The sequence below is a fragment of the Theropithecus gelada genome, chromosome 7b (assembly GCF_003255815.1).
Source record: "Theropithecus gelada isolate Dixy chromosome 7b, Tgel_1.0, whole genome shotgun sequence".
In the NCBI taxonomy this organism is placed as follows: Eukaryota; Metazoa; Chordata; class Mammalia; order Primates; family Cercopithecidae; genus Theropithecus; species Theropithecus gelada.
Window position 1 is genome coordinate 21,326,969 of NC_037675.1, and position 24,744 is coordinate 21,351,712.

At 37.0% G+C, this 24,744-nt stretch overlaps 2 protein-coding genes and 1 non-coding gene across 3 annotated transcripts; 1 reads left to right on the forward strand and 2 right to left on the reverse strand.

Annotated features, from left to right (window-relative positions):
* Nucleotides 1-3,960: 3,960 nt before the first annotated feature.
* Nucleotides 3,961-5,082, reverse strand: LOC112629289 (olfactory receptor 4M1). The gene has a single exon (XM_025392832.1). The coding sequence runs from the start codon at nucleotides 4,987-4,989 to the stop codon at nucleotides 4,048-4,050; it is 942 nt and encodes a 313-aa protein (XP_025248617.1). The 5' UTR covers nucleotides 4,990-5,082; the 3' UTR covers nucleotides 3,961-4,047.
* A 14,871-nt stretch (nucleotides 5,083-19,953) lies between these two features.
* Nucleotides 19,954-20,052, forward strand: LOC112629627. Its single transcript, XR_003120712.1, has one exon. It is a non-coding gene; the product is annotated as a small nucleolar RNA U13 (small nucleolar RNA).
* A 2,761-nt stretch (nucleotides 20,053-22,813) lies between these two features.
* LOC112628354 (olfactory receptor 4S2-like) lies at nucleotides 22,814-24,218 on the reverse strand. The gene has a single exon (XM_025391118.1). It carries the CDS (start codon nucleotides 24,216-24,218, stop codon nucleotides 23,118-23,120), a length of 1,101 nt encoding a protein of 366 aa, XP_025246903.1. The 3' UTR covers nucleotides 22,814-23,117.
* Nucleotides 24,219-24,744: the final 526 nt, after the last annotated feature.

Genomic DNA, 24,744 nt, shown 5'->3' on the forward strand with positions numbered 1-24,744 from the left:
TTCAGTCAAACATGTGACTAGGACAAAAGGTTGGTATACGCACAGATAGCAGATAGCATTTCATATAGTTCTACCTTGCTTACCTTAGTTTTAGTCTTAGGTTTACTGTTTAATAAGCCTAATATTAGATTAAATACAGTAGCCCCCTCTTATCATAGTGTTGCTTTCTGTAGTTTCTGTTGTCCATGGTCAACTTCCGTCCAAAAAATGTTAAATGGAAAATTCCAGCAACAAACAATTCATAAGTTTTAAATTATGCCCCATTCTAAGTAGTATGATGAAATCTCAAGCTGTCCTTCTCCATCCTTCCAGGGACATGAGTCATCCCTTTGTCCAGTGTATCCATGTTGTACATGCCACCTGCACTTTAGTCACTTAGTAGCCACCTTGGTTATCAGTTAGACACAGCATCACAGTACTTCTGTTCAAGTAATCCTTTTCCTATTTAATAATGGCTCCAAAGTGCAAAAGTAGTAATGCGGCATATTGTTATAATTGTTCTATTTTATTGGTAGTTATAAATCTGTTACTGTGCCTAATTTATAAATTTTATCATACGCATGTATGTATAGGAAAAACATGGTATATATAGGGTTCGGTACTATCCATGGTTTCAAGCATCCACAGGTGTCTTGGAACATATCTCCTATGGATAAAAGAAGACTACTGTATAATTATATATATGTGTGTGTGTGTATACCCAACCTTTTGTCCTAGTCACATGTTTGACTGAAATTTGTTCTCTGATAATTATATCCTCCGTGAATCAGGCTCAATTATTAGAGTTTGCCAAATGTTCCCCTTTTCTTCATTGATATTAGTTTCTAATTTCAGATAATATTCCTAAGTAAGCAATTAGTTATCACACTATTTGTATGCCTTTTTCCTTTGTATTACCAGCTTCAATGTTTTCAGTAAATATCCTTCTATAGTACAGTGTGCTGGTGTTCCAAGAGCATAGCAAATCAGTGGTCCCTTCGTGTCTGGAATGTGTCAGTTCTTGGTCTCGCTGACTTCAAGAATAAAGCCACGGACCCTAGCAGTGAGGGTTACAGTTCTTAGAGATGGTGTGTCCAGAGTTTGTTCCTTCAGATGTTCAGATGTGTCCACAGTGTCTTCCTTCTGGCGAGTTCGTGGTCTTGCTGGCTTCAGAAGTGAAGCTGCAGACCTTCAAGGTGAATATTACACCTCATTGAGGGCACGTGGACCCAAAAAGTGAACAGCAGCAAGAGTGATCCTAAAGAGCAAAAGAACAAAGTTGCCACACTGTGTAAGGGAACCTTAGTGGGTTGCCGCTGCTAGCTTGGCAGCCTGCTTTTGTTCCCTTAGCTAACTCCACCCACATCCTGCTGATTGGTCCATGTTGCAGAGAGCTGATTGGTCCATTTACAGAGAGCTGATTGGTCCGTTTTACAGAGAGCTGATTGGTCCGTTTTGACAGAGTGTTGATTGGTGCATTTACAATCCCTGAGCTAGATGCAGAGTGCTAGACAGAAAAGTTCTCCAAGTCCCCACTAGGTTAGCTAGATACAGAGTACTGATTGGTGTATTTACAAACCTGAGCTAGACACAGAGTACTGGTTGGTGTGTTTACAATCCTTTTGCTAGACACAGAGTGCCGATTGGTGCATTCACAATCCCTCAGGTAGACATAAAGGCTCTCCAAGTCCCCACTAGACCCAGGAGCCCAGCTGGCTTCACCTAATGGATACTGCACCAGGGCCGCAGGTGGAGCTGCCCGCCAGTCCCTCACTGTGCGCCCTCAGCCCACACTCCTCAGCCCTTGGGCGATTGATGGCACCGGGTGCTGCAGGACAGGGGGTAGCACCCATCAGGGAGGCTCCAGCCCTGCAGGAGCCCATGGCAGAGGGGAGGCTCGGGCATGGCGGGATGCGGGTCCTGAGCCCTGGGAGGCAGCTGAGGCCCAGCAAGAATTCGAGCGCAGAGCTGGCTGGCCGGCACTGCTGGGGTACCCGGCACACCCTCTGTAGCTGCTGGCCCAGGTGCTAAGCCTCTCACTGCCTGGGGCCCGGCCCAGCCGCTCCAAGTGCAGGGGCAGCGGAGCCCCTGCCTGCCCGGAACTCACGCTGGCTGGCGAGCACCTTGCAGCCTTGGTTCCCGCAGGTGCCTCTCCCTCTACACCTCCCGGCAAGCAGAGGGAGCTGGCTCTGGCCTCTGTCAGCCCAGAGAGGGGCTCCCACAGTGCAGCTGCGGGCTGAAGGGCTCCTCAAGTGCGGCTAGAATGGGTGCCCAGGCCGAGGAGGTGCTGAGAGCGAGTGAGGGCTGCCAGCACGTTGTCACCTCTCACCTTTCCCAAGAAAATCAGTCCTAATTTGATGAAAGATAAGTGACAAAAGGAATAGAAGTCTGGCTAGATCAAATACAGAGGAAGGATATAAGGATATAATAAGATGATACAAGATTTAGAAACATAACATCATTTTATTGTGTGTGTATATATATCTTTTGTACTTCATATTTTTTCGTGCTATGTTACAAAACATTAGAGAAGTCTACTGTTTTATTCACTTCCAGGTAACGAGAAGTCAACTCAAAATCAGGACTCATAATGTCAGTCCGTGTCTTTCCGTTCCTAGAAGAGAGGTAAGGTAGCACTGAAGATGGAAGAAGGTCACCATAAGGAAAAATTCCCAAAGCAGGAAACAAGCTCTGTGTACCACCATTCCATCCTATGCATCCGAGGTACACTGGGTCTGGCACAAATTACCTCCTCAATTAATAAATAAAATCTCTATAAATAACTAGTAAGTCTAGGAATAGTTATTTATTTTTATATATTCATTCCTAATGTTGACAAGGATCTAATTCACTTAAAATTTAGTCCATATTACATTATCAAATTCAAAAAAGAAGACTAAAGCTTAATACACTCAATGCATTCTTGCCCTCCAATGAAAAGATTTCCTAGTTTTGAAATTAAAAACTAATAAATTTAAGTAAAACAACATAACCTATAAAATCAAATGTTCTAATCTACCTTTTACATTCTGAAACTTGGAGAGTAACTGAGTTTTTAGTGCCTGAGAATAGGAAATCAATCCCTAATAATTTTCTAAGGGATCATGGGAACCAATACATCTAGGTCTCTCAATGGGAAAGAACTCTGAATTAAGTACTGACAAAAGCAGCACCCTACCAATTTAACATGGGAGGCAGAATTAGCAATCATGGAAAACATACAAAAGTGGCAGATGAGATGATAGTTTAGAAAAAAAAATTACACAGCTAGATGTCTACCAATCCCAGTCAACCTAGAAGCTTTCTCCCCAAGCCTACTTTCACTCTGAAGGATGTAAGTAAGGACTGGCTATAAAAATTGCCTGGAGGCTTCATCTGGAATGACATGAATCTCATGTATCAGCCAAATTACACTCTGCTTTGAATTCATAAAAAATGTTTTCATAATGTGATAAAATTTTGAGTTGTGTCTCCAAACTGTTGAGTGGACACCACCTGAAATATAAACTGAAATGCCTTGTATAAATGAATCCTCATTTTCCATCAACTCTGGAAACAAGAGGAGATAAAGGACAAATAATCTGTTTTTCCAGACCCAGCAAGATGTTTACCAGATACCATTCCACTGAGCCAACACTGAAACATGAAAACAATATTTATTTGCTAACTTGAAGCTAGCTACATTCATATGCTTGCCATTTACTTCATATTTTTAATGGACACGTCTCCATGTCTTATTTATTTTTCTCAACACGTTCTCCTCAAAGTCAGAGCCTCTGCAGAATAGTTACTCAATAAACAATTAGTTAAAATGTACTTTAGCAGATTATTACTATATCTCAAATTCTAATAATGATCTGCCGGGAATTTCAGGGTGGGTGTGAGTAAATTTATTTTCATCTTAATGCCTTATTTTTTCAATATAAAGAGGAATTAATAGAGAAAAATTATAGTAAAATTTAAAGAACACAAATGAAAGGAGGAAGTGAATGCAGCATTATTACTGCAAATGCTTCCTGCTTTAGGACAATGATCCTCAGGAGGACTATAAAATGTATCATTTATCTTTCACTTCTCTTTACACAAAATATTTTTCGTGACCAACTTCCTCATGGCTGCCTTTACTTCCTTGTTTCTCAGTGTGTAAATAATGGGATTAAGTAAAGGGAATATTACAGTATGAAACACAGATACCACTTTATCTAGGGAAAAAGAGTCAAATGGGCGAGCATAAATGTAGATGGATGGCCCAAACATTAGCACCACAATGGTAATGTGGGAATAGCAGGTGGACATGGCCCTGTTGGTATTCTCACCTGAGCCTGAATGTTTCTTGAGCATGGCCAGAAGGAAGGTGTAGGACATTAACAGAGCAATGAAACACACCACAGATATCAGACCACTGCTACAGATCATCACTAACTCCTCTGGGAAGGTGTTGGCACAGGCAATCCGGACAACCTGTGTGATGTCACAGAAGTAACTGTCTAACTCATTGGGCCCACAGAAAGGAAGTCGAACAATAAGAGCCACCTGTATTATAGAATGAATGAAGCCCCCCATCCAGGAGAGAGCCACCAGGATACAGCAGAGACGTCGATTCATGATGGTAGCATAGTGGAGGGGTCGGCAGATAGCAGCATAGCGGTCAAAGGCCATCACTGTGAGCAAGAACATCTCCGAAGCCCCAACAAAGTGTAAGAAGAACAGCTGTGCAATGCATCCACCAAAGGAAATTATCTTCCTCTCCACAAAGAAGTCTATGAGCATTTTAGGGGCTGTAATGGAAGAGTACCAAATATCAAGAAAGGCCAGATTAGCCAACAGGAAATACATAGGAGAAGTCAGATGAGGGTCAAGCCTGATGGTGCAAATGATAAGGATATTTCCCGGTAGGATGAACAAATAGAAGGATAGAAATATAACAAATAGGACTAGTTGGACCTCCCGAGTCTGGGATAGGCCAGTGAGAACAAATTCTGTCACCTTGGTGTAATTTGCAGTTTCCATTTCTTCAACTTACTTTTTTCATAATATAGCTATGAAAATTAAAGAAACTATAATTAGTCCACATAGTATTTAACTAGAGTTATATCATCACTTTCAAAATTGTCATATGTTCCCTGTCATTAACAGATTACATGAGAATACATTTGGTTTCCCATTTTATATTTGATAAACCAAGAGGGAGAGAGTATATGATGAACTTATAAATTGGAAACATTAAAACTATATGAAGTGTGGCATGTATTTGAAATTCAAATCTCAGCTTGTTAATGTTAACAATCTTACTTTTTGTGAAATTCGGCAATGCACTACTTCTTCCCCCGAACATCTATGTTAGTAAGCATTATGTGAAGCTACTTCTGAGTGTAGCCAAATTTTAGACTGGCAATCAGAGATGTGGCCTCTTTTTTCTAGATCTTTTTTTATTGTGAAATCTTGCCAACCTGCACACTTAGGCTTGCATTCTAATAGTACACATATAGATCTAGCAGTATTTTAGTTGTAATACAGAAAAGAGGTCCCAAGGCTTCATGAGTAGTGAATGGACATATTTTTCCATAACCAAAACCTGTACAGCTCGATCCTTGGTAACAGGCAACCAGCCACAATCTACAGCTATGCAAGGCCCTATATAAAAATTCTTCTAGCTGTGACCAGATTTATCAATACCAGATACTACACTGACTATAAAATTTTCTCACCATTGCAGGAACATAAGTGGGTGTAGTGATCTGAGAAATGGGTATGCTTGCTACCCAATTTGATACTGAGCTGATCTGCTTTGCTGTTTCAAGGTGACAATGGGAATAATATTATTTTTAAAATTTTGCTTACTGCCCTGTATTGAACCTGACACCACTAAGTAGAACAAAATTTGTCAAATAAAAATGAAATAACAATTCACATTAGCAAATATGCTTTTCTTTAAGTAAGGTTAAAAACTGCCCCACCAAAGTTAAGTTTTGTTGTAACCAACAGCCAATATAAGAGAGTTGTTTCTTTTCTGCTTTTCTGCTGATGTGATATTTTTTGGTATTGCCTCTCTTATTAGTTCTTTTTTGCTTTGTTTTATTGGGGTTTTTTTTTGTTTGTTTGTTTGTTTGTTTTTGAGATGGAGTCTCACTCTGTGGCCCAGGCTGGAGTGCAGTGATGCCATCTCGGCTCACTGCAAGCTCCCCATCCCGGGTTCATGCCATTCTCCTGCCTCAGCCTCCCGAGTAGCTGGGACCACAGGCGCCTGCCACCACACCCAGCTAATTTTTTGTATTTTTAGTAGAGATGGCGTTTCACTGTGTTAGCCAGGATGGTCTCTATCTCCTGACCTCGTGATCCACCAGCCTCAGCCTCCCAAAGTGCTGGGATTACAGGCGTGAGCCACTACACCCAGCCTAACCTATCTTATTACTTAAAAAGTTAAACATAAAAAAGAATATTTAAAAAGTTAAGGTTCTGTAATACCAAACAATATGGCTGTGTCCAAACACTTATTGGCACTATGTATACTACTGAGTAAAGAAATTAAGTGTGCCATTTTCAGAACCTACTGACTCAATTTGTACATAATTTTAACATAGATAAATGACCTTCAATATCTTATAGAAGCATTGCATTTTGAAGAAGGGATGGCTTACTACAAGCAGACACAAAGAAAAAAAGACCAGTGTTTTCCAGGAATCTGGTAGCAAGAGGAAGAAAGGTAAAAATATTCAGAAAGTGAGTAGTGTGGGACTATTTAGAAAAGGGATCAATTTCCCCATGTCCATAAATTGCCCAGAGTGGACGTCACTGAGTTAATTAAGCATATTTAGTAAGATAGAAAAATTTTAAATTTGACTTAGGAAGATTTTAATCAAAAGAAAGATAATAAGTTTATCCAGAATGACATATTTCCTGAGATTCCACAAAACAATGATTTTACTGTACTTACCTGGAGGAGGCAGCTCATAGACCCCATAACTAATAACACAACAGGTATAGCTTATAATTATATACTTGTTATATTATTAGTTATGAGGGTTATGAACTAGTTATATACTAACTCATTTACATTCACTGATAAGTCAACTATGAGGTTCCAACAATCAAATAAATTTCTACCAAAGGCATCTGAAATAATACAATTACTCAGCTCATTTACATATTTTGCTATTATGCTATGTAGTTTTTGACCAGATGGAAGTGATTATTTGTTCTTAAGTAAATAATTGCCCCTTTATTATTGAAAGGAGATGAATATTTTAAAGCAGTAAATACCATTACAAGACCATATGCTTTTTTTAATTATTACGGGGACATGATACAGTGATTCTGAGTGTCATCATACAAATCACCCCGTTCTCCTCTGCTCTACTCCATACCCATTCCACCAAAACACAAGTAGAAAATGGCACTGATCTAGAAAGAATTTAGGTGAATGAGTGTTGATGTCTTGAAAAGACAAACATACATCAGGTACTATGGAATAGAAAGGGTGATTTTACCAGAAAAAGTGTCAAAGATTTTCTTTTGTACCTCAGTGTTCAAGATATGACATAAAATTAGAAACCAATGATGTATACTTTGCATTAAGAACCAAAATGAACCACATTTATTCCTTAGGACAAAAATACAAAGGATTCATCCCTCCACACTCCTTGATGAATGTCTCTCTCCTCCACCCTTCACAAGTGTCAAGTGGAAAAGAAATATTTTGCTGGAGCATCTCAATCCGAGATTGAGTCAGGCAGCCAGTCAAACCCCCTACTCCCAAAGCTAGTAATGCTCAGCCACTACTCATAACACACACACACACACACACACACACACACACACACACACACACACACCCCACTACACCATTTCGCTTCCTCAAGGAAGAACAAACAACTAGTTTCCCTACATTAACATAACCATGACCTAAAATACCATAAAAGACGCAACAATTCTTATTCTGTCCAGCACTTGTCATTTAACGCATGTCAAAACAAAGCTATCTACATGTGATAGTAAAAAGTCTATTCCTAAATATAGAGCTTCCCGTGTCACTTCTATAAACTATTCATTTGTTTATTCCACAAACATTTAGAGAGGATCTACTATATGCTACCTGCTGAGACACAACAATTAACAAGGAAGATTCAATATCTGCCTCATCAAACTTCCATTCTGAAAATATAGACAGACAATAAATAAGTAAACAAATAAAAATAAAATATAAATAAGTAAAATAAAATAATTGCTACTAGTGCTAAAAGACAAGCAGGAAATAAAAAGGGGGTGACGGTAGAGTAAATGACGATGGTGTGTGTGATGGAGTATTTTAGAAAAGGTTCTGAGTTGGTGACCTTTTGCTAGCTTTGAAAGTTTGAAGAAAAGCATTTTAAGAAGAGAGAATAGTAACTGAAAAGGCCTTGTGGCATGAAAGAGTTTCTAAGAACTGTAGAAGACCCGCAACTGGTAGAAGAAGAACAGAATAAAGAGTTAAAGACCAAGTAATGTAACCCACAATAATAAAATTGGATTTCCAATTTTCTTTCAATATGTTTTACAATAAAACTTGGGAGAATAGCTTAATACAATTTGCAATTTAGAAATATCACCCTGGCTGCTATGTGAATAAATTGGAGTAAGACAACATTGCAGGAAAAAAATACATGGCTTAAACTAACAATACAGCAATAACTATTTGGAGAAAGGAATAATTTGTTTAGAAAATATTTAAGAGATGCAACTGGCAGGATTTATCAGTGGATCATATGTTGCTATTGTCATACTACCAAAGGCAGCTGGAATTTAAACTCCACAATGGCAATTTAAAAATATTGTCTTTCTATCTTCTGTGTCTAAAATGAGGTTCATCCAGCACACTCCAGGTCCTTAATAAAATTGGGCTAAATAAACTATACATACTTGGGTATGCACTGCAACACCCCAAGAAAGGCTGGGAATTGTGCCAAGAAAACCCAAAGCAAGCAATTATGTTTGTGGGAAATTCTTGGGGGAGATAAGCCACTCACGAAGACTGATTTAGGGCATTTTTTTCCAAGGTTGCCATTTAGGAGGGGATGTCTATTCCAAATCAGTGCTTACTCTTAGAGCAGTGGTTGCATAAGTTGCTTAAGAAGATTTACTTCATCTTACATCCACCCACCTACTCCTCCTAAGTTTCTGCTCTTTTAACAACTTCTAGAAAATTCCCATTCTTAATCTGCAGGGACATAGTACCTAGAGGATGACTATGAAAATACCAGGGAGTACAGGTGCATTCCCTGTAGGTGAGTAAACTGTGAAATCTCCTCAAGAGAACCAATGCTTTGGGGGAAAACAAGAATCTGGGTGATGCTGAGGTCATGAAATCTTCCTCTATGACAGTTTCTTCATAGCAACAGAAGGGATTTTAACTAGAATTTTAAGAAATGTTCTACCTCTAAAATCCTATGATTCCATTAAAGTGAAAGTAGGTTGAGAGTAAAATTATCAGAAAGGTAAATTAAGAATGATTTGGGTAGCAATAGGGAGAAACAGTGATGTAATCACCATTGTGGGTATATACAACACTTAGAAATAATGTGAATTAATTTTCCTATTTTTAGGATATTGAGCTCACTTATTCTGTGGGATGGTGAGGAAGGAGTATACAGAAGCATCTTCACCATATAGATGGGTATATGGAAGCCCAAGGACCTCGAATGTCATAAATAAATCAGTAGCAGAAAATATCAATATGTAGTAATTACATTGATTTTCTGTATGCATTGTTGCGCACAGTAAACTAGGCAAGAAGAAACCATTAGGATCAGAGGAGGGCTGATCTCAGTATTAGACTATTTTGAAGATCATTTGCTGCCTATTTCTCTCTTAATATACTTTAATATATTATTATTGTATTTAATAATATACTTTAATGTTATTAAAATATGTTAAAATTAATATACAGTAATATACATTAATATATTATTAAAGTATATTAAAATATTTTTATATACAACTAATATATATTTTAATATATTCTTTTAATTTACTTTAATATATTAAAGTATATTAAAATATATTTTATATATAATATAAATTACATATAAATATATATATATTTACATGTATTACACATTTATGTTATAATATATATTATATATATTTGCTGCTTATTTCTCTTTTAATATATTTAGATATGGGGTGTTAGTGCTGTCAACTGAAGAATGATGAGGTTCATAAATTTGGAAAGGAGGACCTTTATTTCTCTTAGAGTTGCAGCCTGCAGGGTGGCTATTATGACAGGCTGGGAAATATAGCCTCTGGCCAGGAGCCAGAAACAAATATTTCAAGGGAATGTCAAAAGGAATATGTACTGAGTGAGGTGGCCAAATACATATGCTCAATAAGCCATAGGAGGAGTCATGAATATTTATGAAAGGAGAACCATGTACATGCACAATTGTGCTTCAGGCCCCTTCATGAGTAACACATAGTTGGTCTCTTGTCAGGAAGGAATGCTGGTTAATTGTTGTGTTAAAACCACAAAAAAGAGGGACAGCTTCAGTGGTTGGTTGATATCAGCAGCAGAGTCTTTCAAAAGAGCAGGTTTCTATTTAGCACTTAGGTAGGAAAGTCTAATGGCAGGTCAGTGAGGGTGGGGATGTAAGAAGGCACATCTGACTGCCCATCTTGTCATGGCTGAAAACTCAGCTTTTAAGGTTACTCTGGTGTCCCCTTGGCCAAGAGAGGGTCCATTCAGTAGCTTGGGGAGCTAAGGGTTTCATTTTTATTTTATTTCTCAGTGCCTTCGTTCTAACCACAGCTGAACCACTTACTAGCTATGTAAACCTGGGCAACTCATTTACCTCTGTCTGCCTCAATGTGCCTGATTAGTGCAGTGGAAATAATGACAGTACCTACTTCATAGGTATTGTAGTGATTAATGCATATAATGCTCCCCACATTTTTCCCAGACCCACAGTCCTGTTACATTGTTGATGTATCACTATTTTTAAATCCTTCAGCTATTCTCAGAAGGCTGTTTTCTAAAATGCCTGAAATTTTGTATGAATTTTGTATACATAAGTTCCACAGTAATGCCCTATTTCTATGGCTCCCGTAATAGTACTCTGTTTACACCTCCAGAAAAAATTTTAACTCATTACATTGTAATTTTTCAGTTTGTATTTTGCAAAATATAACAGAAACTCTGAGTTTCTTGAGGTCATGAAGTATGTCTTATTTACATATCTAGTGCCTAAGGTAGTTCGTAGCATGCTATGGTCTTCAATACGTGTTTGTTGGATGGATAGATGGATGGATGGATGGATGGATGGATGGATGGATGGATGGATGGATGGACGAGATGATTATATGGATTTTCATTGAATAAATAAATCATTAGACTTTGAAAAAAATTAAATACCACAACATCTAACTGTTTTTATTAATTCATTTAGTCTTTCCCTACTCTGCTACATAATTCCTAATTTTGCTTTATAGAATCCTTTTCTTTAAAATACATATTTCACCCACATTTATTTCAAGTAAGAGTGTCTTCGCTTTTAAGTTTCTTTTATGCTTTTCTATTTATTTTCAAAGTTTGTACTACTACTAACACTAATCCGTTTGAAATGAAACATATCAAGCCTCACCTTTCCCATCCCCTTCACAGAGATCATCCTGAAGAACTATAATAAGTAACTGGTTTTCCTGACTTTCTTTCAGGAGTAAAGGGATTCAAAATTTGGAAGTTTATTTTAATAATTTGTCACACTCTGAAGACCCATAAATCAAAACAGCCTTCTCTGAGCTTGTTTACAAATGGTTCATCCTATGAGTATAAAATGACCAAGCTGTCTCCTCAATGCCCTGTTCAACCCTGACTTTAAAATGCTTTAATTATTGAGATCAAGGCACAGAAGAAACAATTTGTCCATCCACTGCACAGCTAAGACCCACAGTTCCCTAAGACATTTCCTTACATGCTGCTTTCTGTTTCTTACTACTGATCTCTGCACATTTTACATAGTTATTCCCAACATTATATCTATCCTACTGTCTCAAAAATAGCATGGTTTATGTAAACTTTATAACAACATTCCACCTACCAATTACTGTGACAGTCTTGGTGCATTCAGGAACTATGGGGAGGAGGTAGAAGTAGCGTCTTCCACCATCCACTGTGGAGGACTTTATCCTCTATATGTTGGTATGTATCAGTTTCTGCCCTGATGTAACAGTAAACTAACTAGCAGCATGGGGTGTAACTACAAAAGATCAGTCCTCTGGAGGCCAGGGGAAGCCAGGTAGGAATATAAGCCCTGAGGGAATAATTTAAAAGTTGATCTGTGCTTCATCCAAAGAGCATAGAAACACAACTTTTGAGTTTCACAGAAGTAAGAAAAATGGTGAATCCTTACAGGATTTGGGGTGGAAAATGCTACGATGTACAATATGTATTCTCTAGAGTATGATGTGCATTTTCAATTCTATTGTCCCAGAGGACACAATAAGTTGTGTTGGAACAGCTAGTTAACCAGATTTTTTAAAAGATTTATATTTTATAACTTATACTTAACATAAATTGCAAAGGAGTAATTTTTTTAATTACTATAAATATAGACTATTTAAATTATTTTGTAATGAATAAAAACTTCTAAGTATATCCTGCCCCTATGAAGGAAAAACAATAGGAAAAGAGTTATAGCATATTTGATAATGAAATGTAAAACTTATCAATGGCAAACACAAATATAGGGGAAAATGTTAGAAATTAAAACAATTTAAAATTATTAGAAAATAAAGACAAGTTTAACAGGCAAATAATAAATATAAAAAAGTAAATTTAAATAACTCCATTATATAAGAAGATATAAGAAGCACTTAAAAATCAGTCCTACTATGGCAAAAATAATAATGATAATAATGCAGTTTCAAAGTAGGCGAAAAACTTGAAGACATTTCTCTAAAGAAAATATACAAATGGCCAACAGGTATATGCAAATATGTTCAGCATCAATAGTCATCAAGGAAATGCATATCCAAACACCAATGAGATATTGCCTCATGCCTATTAGCATGCCTATTATCAAAAAACAAAAGAAGTGTTGGCTAGAATTTAGGGAATTGAAACTCCTGTACACTGTTAGTGGAAATAGAAAATGGTGCAGTCACTATGAAAAATAATATGTCAGTTCCTCAAAACATTAAAAACAAGGTTATTATATGATTCAGCAGTCCCACTTTTAGGAATATGTCCAAAAGAATTGAAATCAGAACCTCAAAGAGTTACCTTCACACCCATGTTTACTGCAGCATTATTCACAAAAGCCAAGATATGGAAACAGCCTAAATGTCCTAGATGAACAAAGAAAATGTGTTAGACATCAGCTATAATGGCAGAGTAGGTGATCTCAGTCTTTATTCCTCCTACAAGGAACAACATTTGGGCAAATATCCACAATGAAAATAACTAGAAGAGATCAGGAATCCACTTAAGAAGTTTAAACAATAGAGCAGCCAAAAAAAACCTCAAGAATAACCACAAAAAAAAAAATGGTAGAAAAAAACTGTTTCATTTTGCCTGCATCATCTCCTTCAGGCTGGCAGTGCTCAGGAGAGGGCACTGCTCAGCTTGCAAGTTCCCCTTGCAGAGAAAAGGAGAGTGGAGTGAACTATCTTACACAGCCTACTGGAGCATTGCCCAAACAACCAGCTTAAGTTTCACCCATCCCAGATTGCTAGGGAGACCAACATAGCTGAGAAATCTGTAAACTGCTGGTAACAAAGAGAAATGATGAGGTCTATCAGTATCAGTCATGTGGTAGGAATCAATGCAGTCCCCAAAAGCCTGATCTGAGCAGAATTCTGGTAGCCTTCTATACTGAGGACCTCAACAGTCCTCATGGATGTGACACAGGATTCTTTCAGTGACACTTTGCCAAGTGGAAATCTCCATGGCCAGCAGAGCCTCTGCTGAGGCTTCACTGAGGCCCCCTGAACTCGTTCCACTCACTTGGCCTGGCAGGCTATGCTCCACTCATGCTTACTCACCGAGATCCCATGACACCCACCATAGCTCAGTGCTCAGCCCATAGCTGGTCTGGGTGTGCTGTGACTGACTTCCACCTTGAGCACTGGCATCTGGATGAGGGGGATGCAGCAGTGCCCAAAAACTCAAGAGATGCCAGCAACCATGGAGCCCAAAGAGATGTTACAGCTTTTGCTCTGGAAGTCAAGGTCTGAGACCCCAGGAAGTGTTACAGTTCTTGTTCGTTCTCACTACCAGCAGCTTCAGTAAATGGGGGTGTGTCACAGTTCATTCAGTCCTGCTGCCCACAGCTCAGCAACTGGGGGTGTGTAGAACCCAGCAATTTTTTTTCACTCCTGTAGCTTGGTGAACAGGAGCGTGTGTTACAACTCTTTTCACACCCACTGTTCAGCGGGTTGTGGATTCTTGTCCCACAACCAAGAGGAATAAAGCATGCGGACACCACAGAATGAGCAAGGCTGATGAGGTTTTTATGGAGCGGCAGAAAAACTCTTAACAACAAGGGAGTAGCCAAAGTGGGTAGCCCTCTGTGTGAGAGTGGGGCTGAAAGCAGAGAGCCATCTGTGAGGCTGAGTCTGGGGTTTTTATGGGCTCAGAGTGGAGGAATCTGTGCTGTCCATGGGCAGGCCTGGAAAAAGCACCATTCAATTCACTAAAAGGCATTGAGGAAGTTCTCAAGTGGGTTGTGGACTCCACCTGCAACTGGCAGCTCGGTTTTCAGGCTTCAGGTTGTCTTTGTCTTGAAGGTTGGGATTCACCAGGGACTCATCCCTGTCTGCCTAGAATCTGTCTGTCTCCTGCCTTTATCAGCTGCACGTACTACACTGCTTTCACTGCCAGGGAACCCACAATGATAATTGCAAAAACTACAGTACTTAACTCCACAGAGGACTCCAGCAGGTTTAGTCACTGACAAAATCAACATCCAAAGATCACAAAGAAGCAGGAAAACATGACATCGCCAAAGGAACAAAATTAATTTCTAGTAACCAAACCCAAAGAATTGGAGATCTATAAATTGCCTGGAAAAAAATCAAAATAATTACCTAAGGAATCTTGGGGAACTACAAGAGAACACAAATAAATAGTTTAATGAAATCAGGAAGACAATCCAAGAACAAAATGAGAAGCTCAATAAAGAGACAGAAAATATTTTTAAAGAATCAAACAGAAATGTTGGAACTGAAAAATACAATAGCCAAACTAAAAAAAATGTAATAGAGGCTTGGACATCACACTAAATGAAGCAGAATAAAAAAAATAAGTGAACTCAAGACAGAGTATTTTAAATCATCCAGTAAGTGGAGATAAAAATTTAAAAAATGAATAAAACCTACAAAAGCCATGGAATACCATCAAGAGAGCTAACATTAGAATTATAGTAGGTTCAGAAGAAAAATAGAAAGAGCATTAGATAGAAAGCTTATTTAAGGAAATAATCACGGGAAACTTAGCAAGTAACAGGAAAGAAATGATCATCCAGTTGCATGAAGCCTAAAGTTCTCCAGTCAATTCAACCAAAAAAAAAATATATATATATATCCACAAACATACATTATATCAAACTGGCAAAAATTAAAAACAAAGAGAGAAGCTTGTAAGCAGCAAGAGAAAAGAAGCATGTCATATACAAAAGGACCCAAATAAAGCTATCAGTGGATTTATCAGCAAGAACTTTGAGGATCAGGAGACAATGAAATAATATATTCAAAGTGATGGAAGAAAAATAAAACTGCCAACCGGTAATATTTTTTCAGCAAAGCTGTCCTTCAGAAATGAAGAAGATAAATACTTCTTTAGGAAAAAAAATAAAAAGTTGAGTGAATCTTTGGCAAACCAAATATACCAGGACATTAAAAAGATTTTGCATCATGACAAAGTAGGATTTATTCCTGGGATGTAAGAATTATCCAACATACACAATCAACAAATGTGCTACACCACATTAACAGAATAAGAAGTAAAAACCATGAGATCATCTAAACAAATGCAGAAAAAGCATTTGACAAAGTTCAACATTCTTTCACAATACAAAATTTTCAACAAATTAATTATAGGAATGTACCTCAACACAATAAAGCCTGTATATCACAAGCCTATGATAAACATTAAACTCAATGATGAAAAATTGAAATGTTTATCTCTAAGATCAAGAACAAGACCACTCTCCCCATTTCCATTCAACATAGTACTGGGAGTCATAACCAAAGTAATTAGGAAAAGAAATAAAATGCATCCAAATAAAAAAGTTAGTGTCTCTGTTAGATGACATGATCCTATGTAGAAAGAATCCTGAAGACTCCACTAAAAACCTGTTAGAACTAATAAGCAAATTCAGAAATTTTGCAGACTAACAAAATCAACAGAAAAATTCAGTTGCATATCTTTATGCTAATAATGATCTATAGAAAAAATCAAGAAAAAGTTATGAGCACTTCAAAAACAATAAAATACTTAGGAATAAATTTAACTAAAGAGGTAGAATATCTGTACACTGAAAAGTATAAAACATTAATGAAATAAATTGTGGAAGACACAAATAAGTGAAACATATCCCATATTCATGAACTGAAAGAATTAGTATTGTTAAAAAATCCATACCACTCAAAATGATCTGTAGATTCAATGCAATCCCTATCAAAATGGAATGAACATTTTTCACAGCAATAGAAAAAATAATTCTGATATTCATACACAACCACAAAAGAGCATGAAAAGCTAAAGCAATCTTGAGTGTAACTACAAAGCTAGAGGTATTAAACATCCTGATTTCAACTCCATTACAAAACTGTAATAATCAAAACAGATGTTGCTGGCATAAAAACACACAGACCAATAAAACAGAATAGAAAGCTCGGAAATAAACTCACATACATATAGTCAACTAATTCTTTCAACAAAGGCACCAAGAATATACAATGTAAATGACAGACTCTTCTATAAATGATGTTGGAAAATTGGATATCCATATGCAAAGAATCGATGCTTCTCTTATTCCAATCACAAAAGTTAATTCAAAGTGGATTGTAGACTTAACATAGGACCTGGCCCCATAAACTCCTAGGAGGAAGCATGGGGAAAAGTTCCTGGACATTGGTCTCATCTTTATTTGTTTGATGAAAGGGAAATCTACAGAATGGGAGAAAATATTTGTATACCATACATCCAATAAGGAGTTAATACCCAAAATATATAAAGAACTTATACAACCAAATAGCAAACAAGCTTCTAAATGGGCAAAAGATATTTTAAAAATGATTTCACAAAATGGGCAAAGGATCTGAATAGACATTTTTCCCAAGAAGACACACAAATGGCCAACAGGTATACGGAAAAAATGCTCAAAATCAGAAATAATCAAGGCAAATCAAAACCTCACTGAGATATCACCTACCACCTGTTAGATTGCCTTTTATCAAAAAATCCAGTGATAACATGTGTTGGCAAGGACGTAAAGGAAACCTGATATGGTTTGGCTGTGTCCCCACCCAAATCCCACCTTGAATTGTAGTTCCCGTAGTCCTCACATGTCATGGGAGAGACCCAGTGAAAGGTAATTGAATCATGGGGGCAGTTTTCTCATGCTATTCTTGTGATGGCGAGTAAGTTCTCACAAGATCTGATGACTTTATATGGAGCTTTATCCTTTACTCAGTTCTCAATCTTCTTTCTCTTGCCACCACGTGAAGAAAGACATGTTTGCTTCCTCTTCCACCATGACTGTGACTGTAAGTTTCCTGAGGCCTTCCCAGCCATGCTGAAATGTAGGTCAATTAAACCTCTTTCCTTTATAAATTACCCAGTCTCAGATATGTCTTTATTAGCAGTGTGAGAACGGACTAATACAAAGCCCTTGTAAACTTTTGGTGGAGATATAAATTAGTACAACCGTTATTGAAGGCAGTACGTAGGCTCCTCAAAAAAATGATAATAAACCTCCCATATGATACAGCAATCCTACTTCTGGGTATGCATGCAAAAGAAATAAAACCACTATCTTAAATACATATCTGCACTCTCGAATTCTCTGCAGTATTATAACACAAGCCAAGATATAGAAACAACTTAAGTGTTCATCTACAGATGCATAGTTTTTTTAATGTGGTACAAATACACACAATGGATTATTCAGCCTTAAAAAGAAGGAAATCCTGCCATTTGCCACAACATGGATAAACCTAGAGGACATTATGCTAAGTGCAATAAGCCAGACACATAACGACAAACACTACATGATATTGCGTATAGGTGGAATCTTTAACATGGCACAAGTATACACCTGCACGTTATGCACATGTACCCTAGAACTTAAAGTATAATAAAAAAAAAAAATCAAACTCATAGCAATGAAGAGTAGAGTGGTGGTTAGCAGGGGCTAGGAAATGCCAGGAAAAAGAAGATGTTGGTCAAAGGGTACAAACCTTCAGCTGCAAGATGAGTAAGTACTGGAGACCCAATGTACAGTAGCTTCAAATTTGCTAAGAAAGTAGATCTCTGCCGAGCACGGTGGTTCACGCCTGTAATCCCAGCACTTTGGGAGGCCGAGGTGGGTGGATCACGAGGTCAGGAGATCGAGACCATCCTGGCTAACATGGTGAAAACTCGTCTCTACTAAAAATACAAAAAAAAAAATTAGCCGGGCATGGTGGTGGGCGCCTGTAGTCCCAGTACTTGGGAGGCTGAGGTAGGAGAATGGTGTGAACCCGGGAGGTGGAGCTTGCAGTGAGCCGAGATTGTGCCACTGCCCTCCAGCCTGGGCAACAGAGCGAGACTCCGTCTCAAAAAAAAAAAAAAGTAGATTTCAAGTGTTAACACACATACATACACACATTATACACAAATGGTAATCATGTAACATGATGAATATGTTAATTAATTTGGTTGTGGTAATCATTTCATAAGTATGCATATGCCCTAAATACATGCACATTTTATTTGTAAATTATACCTCAATAAAGCCTGAAAAAATTGTAGTATATATATGCAATGGAATATTATTCAGCCTTTAAAAAGCAAGATACAGAAGGACAAATACTGCATGATCTCACTTATATGTGGAATCTAAAATACTCAAACTGGAGGTGGAATGGTGGTTGCCATGGGGTGAAAAGGAAAGGCAGAAATGAGGAAATATCGATTAAAGATTACAAAGTCTCAGTTACGGAAAATGAATTTCATTGTTTCTTTTAATGGAGAGTTAATGCACAACATGGTGTCTGTATTACAATGCAATACTGTATTGGATAACTGAAATGTACTAAGGGAGTAGATCTTAAGGGTTCACACCACACACACAAAAAGGTAACCTGTAAGGTAAGAGATGTGTTAATTATTTTAAATGTGATCATCACTTCACAGTGTATACATATTTCAAAACATCAAGTTGCACACTTAAATATGTACAATTCTTATTTGTCAATTATACTTCAGTAAAACTGGGAAAGGGGTATGAAGGAGAATAAGCTAGACCATGTGGCCACATGCTGGTTGACCTCCCACTAAAGGTCATTTGTCCTTTCAAATGGCTATCATAAATCTCTCTTTTTGGGGTTTCTGTATTTCCTCCCTCTCTCAGTCCCTTCAGGCACAATGGTGTAAACAGCTCCACCGCATCTTACCTCTGATTATAGCACTGGCCTGTGTGGTACTCTATGCCTATAAACTCATAGACAGCATCTCTTTAAATAAATCTTTATTATCCTATATTAAGTGTGTCATTAACTTCCTGTTGGAACTCTAAATGATATAATTTTCTATAAATGTATCCTTCCTTGAGTGTATAAACTTGTTTCAAACTACTGACTGTACCTTTACAACTAAGATGCTTCAATATATTAGATAATATAAATTTTCACCCTCTCCTTTCTGTTTTAAGAACCTGGGGGGCTTCCATCTTCTGCTTTCATCCATTTATGTTGCCTCCTATGCCTACTGTACAGCTGTCATCTTAAGAGTGCCTTTTGATCCCTTTGTGGTTCATAAGCATGATGACTGAGTTTTTGCACTCCTGCATGAGATGTATCTCCCTCAAACCTTATGACGTGCACATTACCTGACTCACATGAAGAAAGATAAAGGAAAAAGAAAAGAGATTGGGATCTTTTTAAAAATAGCTTTAGCCACCCTGCATTGCATATATTAATTTATTGATCTCATTTCTTCCTCTTGTTTTGCTGGGACACATTATCCCATACTTTCAGAAACAAAGAATACTTGTGAAGTAAACTTTATAAATTTTTGCATGACTAAAGCTTTATTCTATCTTCCTGATAGATTTATTCTATATAGAATTCTAGGATGAAAATCAGTTTGACGAACTTTTCCACTGTATTCCAAGGATGGGTTTGCTACAGAGCATACTCATGCCATTTTAATTTCTGCTCATTTGTGAGCTATGTGGTTTTTTCTTAATAATTTTACAGTATTTTAAATCATTAAGATGATAAAATTTCATAGTAATGTGCCTTGGGATTTTTTTAAATCTTGTGCTGGGCATTCAGTAAATCTTTCGTATTGAGAAAATTAAGCTTTTCTGTTCTCAGAAATTCATTTTCATTGTTTCTTTTAAATCCATCCTTCTGTTTGTCCTCCTGGAATATGTGTGAGTTGAATGGTTTGCCCCTAACCTGACTCCTTATGTTTCTTGTGTTTATCTTTCCTATTTTCTATTTCTTTGACATTTTTATTCTACTTTCATAGAGACTGCACTTTTATGACTTCTTTGACTACTTGTTTTCTTATAATGCCATACTAATTTATTTTAATTTTGTTTATTGTTCTTTTTATTTGATTTTATTTACTTTCCAAAAATAATTTTTTCTATATTTTTTCAATGTATCATATTCTTATTTAAAGATTACAAATATTTTCTTTCACTGATGAGAAGATACAGCTTTTTAAAGTTTTTTTTCACTGAATTACCTCTAATTCTACCAGTTTCCTTTTGGTTTTTTTTAAGACTGACTTTTTTCTTTTTTCAAAACCCTTATGTAAATGTTTAATTTATTGGTAGGCTTCTGGTTAGGGTTCCAGTAGAAAGGTAGCCTTTCATGTGTAATCTCCAAAGGCAGATGTGACATTAACATTCATTTTCTTAAGCAAAGGTGCCAATATTCTGTCTGTGACTCATATGCCACCAATGGCATCTGGGAGCAGAAAGAGAGGATGGAAGATTGAACTGTTCCCTTCTCTTAACCTTCATTAGCAGCCCTGAACCTCACCTCCCCCTGACCTGGCATCCTGGCATCCCAATCATAGGGATTCCAGGAAGAGAATCTCTGCCCTTTTCCTCACTATTCCTCTGTTGGTAATTTAGACTTAGCCTTCCTGACGCTGTCAAATCAGTTACTACTTTTTTGTCTTATATTTTCCAAACTTTTGTTGAAATGTCTTGGCATCTAACTCCTGTCCTGTTTTGTTCCTGTGGGTCTAAGCCATTTTTTTCTCACTGCAAGTGTTGTTGTTGTCATTGTTATTGTTATTATAATACTTCGCTCTTAGGAGGAAAAAGGAAACCTAATGTATTCTATCATTTTAAATATAATTTGTGTGTTTGTTGTTTATCTTAAAAAATCAGGAGTTAAAAAAAGGATAGAATTACCCTTTTGCAAAGGGAAAGTAATATGAAAATAACTATAAGGCAATGCAGTAACTATAAGGAAATTTTAATCATCAAAATGTTCATGGTGATCATGTATGAGACGGCTGGAGTAGACAAACCATTTTAAAGACTTTTCAAAAGTGCCACCAACCAACTACTATTAATATCAGATTGTCCACGCTGGGCTTCAAAAGGAATATCTTTTTCTTATAAGGTCATTCTAAATTATTGAATTGAAGTTTAAAAGAATCTGAGGCAAGCCAATGCAATATTTTAATTGGACCACCATAAATAATGTCAGGTCCCCATTACTAAGGAAAAAAATTAGAAATTAGAGTTATAATCAACAGATTCTGACAAGTACCCACTGTGCAAGCCCCTCTGTTCCATACATGGAGAGTAGAAAAGAATATACATCACTTATATTCTTCATAAGTGGTGGATACCAGCTAAAAATCCATTAAAAAAGAGAAAAAAGTAAGTGATATTTTATAAATTATATACAGGATTGCTTAAGGCATATAGAAAATAAATGTTGAATAAAAATAATCAGGGCAGAATTCTTGAACAATATGAGTCATGAGATAAGAACTAAGAAAATTTCTCAGGAGAAAAATGCCTTTCCCGGAATACTGAGAATACTTATCTGTTTTTCAACTTTACTAAGAATACCACAAAAAAGAAAATGTGTTTATTCCATTTTGTTCTTTTAAAGAACTGAAGACAAGTTCAACTAAAAATTTATAACAGAATTACATCTCCTTAGTCATTTCAATAGTACAAATATCAACTCACTTTAGTTGCTTTAATCTAGTCTGTATATTTATTGCCAAAAAAGAGTAAGATTTCTTTCAGTAAAAATATGTAGTAGAAGAGTATTCAAATTTTCCAAGAGGGTCTTTAAAGAAATTGCTGTCCACCTCAAAATATGTAAAGTTATATTTTCTTTCCTGTACAGAAACCATCCTTCAGGCAATTTATTGATTGTAGGAAGTATATATTTCTATGTCTGCATTTGTTGTATTGCATTATAATTATCTCCTTGCAAATCTGTTTCCCCAACTAGATTTTGCAATATTTATAGGAAAATACTAGAAAAGGAAGAAAAAGAAAACGAAGTAAGGAAGGAAAGAAGGAGGGAACAACAGTGCAGCTTCTGGTAAATTAGACCTCTTTTTCGAAGAGACATGATCTGGTGTGAAGATATGACCAGGAATATCTTTCTCTTATAACCCCATTCTAAATTATTGATTTGTAGCTTAAGAGAGTTTGATGTGGATAGAAGGGATCTAACGAGGTTAAATGAGCTATTGAGTAGCAGCGTTAACTCTTTTACTCTAGAAGTAAGAGAGGATAAACCTTGCCAAGCATGGAAAGGTTTAAGTTTAGCCTGTCTAAAATAGCCTCAAATTATTTCCTGTTAGACAAAACATAAAAGCTGCATTTAGGAACAATTTTTTTAATTATTAATAAATTAGGGATCATTGAAGGTATCCACTAATTCTCTGATTTTGCAATTCTGACAAACTATCCTCTCTGCTTTTCCTTCAAGGAGATCTTGCTACTCCATAGCCGCCTCATGGCATTCTTTACATCCTCATTCCGCAGCGTATAGATGAGTGGGTTCAGCATTGGGGTGATGGTAGTATAGAACACAGACACAGCTTTATCCAATGGGAAAGTAGTGGATGGACGGAGATAAATAAAGATACATGGAACAAAGAAGAAAGTTACTACAGTCAGATGAGATCCACAGGTAGAGAGAGCTTTACGTCGGCTCTCTGCAGACTGTTTTCGAAGACTAAACAGAATGACTGTGTAGGAGGCCAAAAGAATGAGGAAACACCCCAGGGAGATGAGACCACTGTTGGCAACTACCAACATATTTACCAGAGTTGTATCAGCACAGGCAAGTTTTAGGACTGGGTGGACATCACAAAAGTAATGGTCTATAACCTGAGCATTACAGAAGGGCAGCTGGAAGGTCAGGAGGGTCTGAACAAAGGAATGACCCAAGGCCCCCAACCAGGACAGTGATGCCAGCACAGTACAAGCATTAGCACTCATGATGACAGTGTAACGGAGGGGTTGGCAGATAGCAGCATAACGATCAAAAGCCATGACGGTCAAAACAAAAATCTCAGCACAACCAAAAAAGTGGAAGGTAAACATCTGAGTTATACAGCCCCAGTAAGAAATAGTCTTTTTCTCAGAAACAAAGTCTGCAATCATCTTGGGTGCTGTGGCTGAGGAATAGGCAATACCCACAAAAGACAGGTTACTGAGGAAGAAATACATGGGTGTGTGCAGTCGGGAGTCAGAAAAGACCATAAGCAAAATGAGCAAATTTCCCACCATGATCACAACGTAGAAGAGGAGAAATAAAACAAAGAACATCAATTGCATTCCAGAATCTTGGGAAAGTCCCAGGAATATAAACTCAGTGACATTGTTGGCCACTTTCATGGGGCCCCAGGCAGGACTGGTGGAGTGACTCTTGTTCTCTGCAAAAATAAATACATGTTCTAAACCATCGTAAGCATGGTAAAGCCTAACAGTAAGAGTCTTGTGAAAATACCTACACGATGTTAAATATGGTAGAGAAAGTTCTTCATATTTCTTGAGCATAGTTCATGAATATTTTTCTTGTTATTAGCTTTAGTTCCACATTATTGACTCACATTTGAATTTCTTCCATAATTAGTCTTATAGTTCCTTTTCTCCATACAAGAACCTAGAGAATCTGAGACTTTTTTATTGAATTTAATGTTTTTCCCTAATCAGTGCTCTCTCTCCCCACCTCCAACTTCTCTTGTCAGAAATTTGCTTTGGAGTGAAAACTTTGTTTATTTAATTAAGTAATTAATTTTTTGAGGTGAAATAAAAGCATGAAGTCAGAGTATAAGATCTGATGTATAAAATTTCAGAATCCTTCAAAGATAATATATACTACCCACCTATAGAAGAGTAACATTTTATTTAATCAAGAGAGGAAGATTCAGATTCCAATTTCTCAATTAGATTGAAAGTCTCAATTCAATTAAAAATTAAGTCATTTTTGGTGCTTATAAATCAACATTGAGGAAGTCTGAATCATAAACCTTGATCTGCAGGTTGAAAATTCCATTTTGCTTGCCAATAAGGAATACATGAG

What these genes read in the sequence shown, in the direction of transcription:
- LOC112628354 (XM_025391118.1), bottom strand. Translation starts at nt 24,218, where the DNA reads ATGCTCAAGAAATATGAAGAACTTTCTCTACCATATTTAACATCGTGT.
- LOC112629289 (XM_025392832.1), bottom strand. Translation starts at nt 4,989, where the DNA reads ATGGAAACTGCAAATTACACCAAGGTGACAGAATTTGTTCTCACTGGC.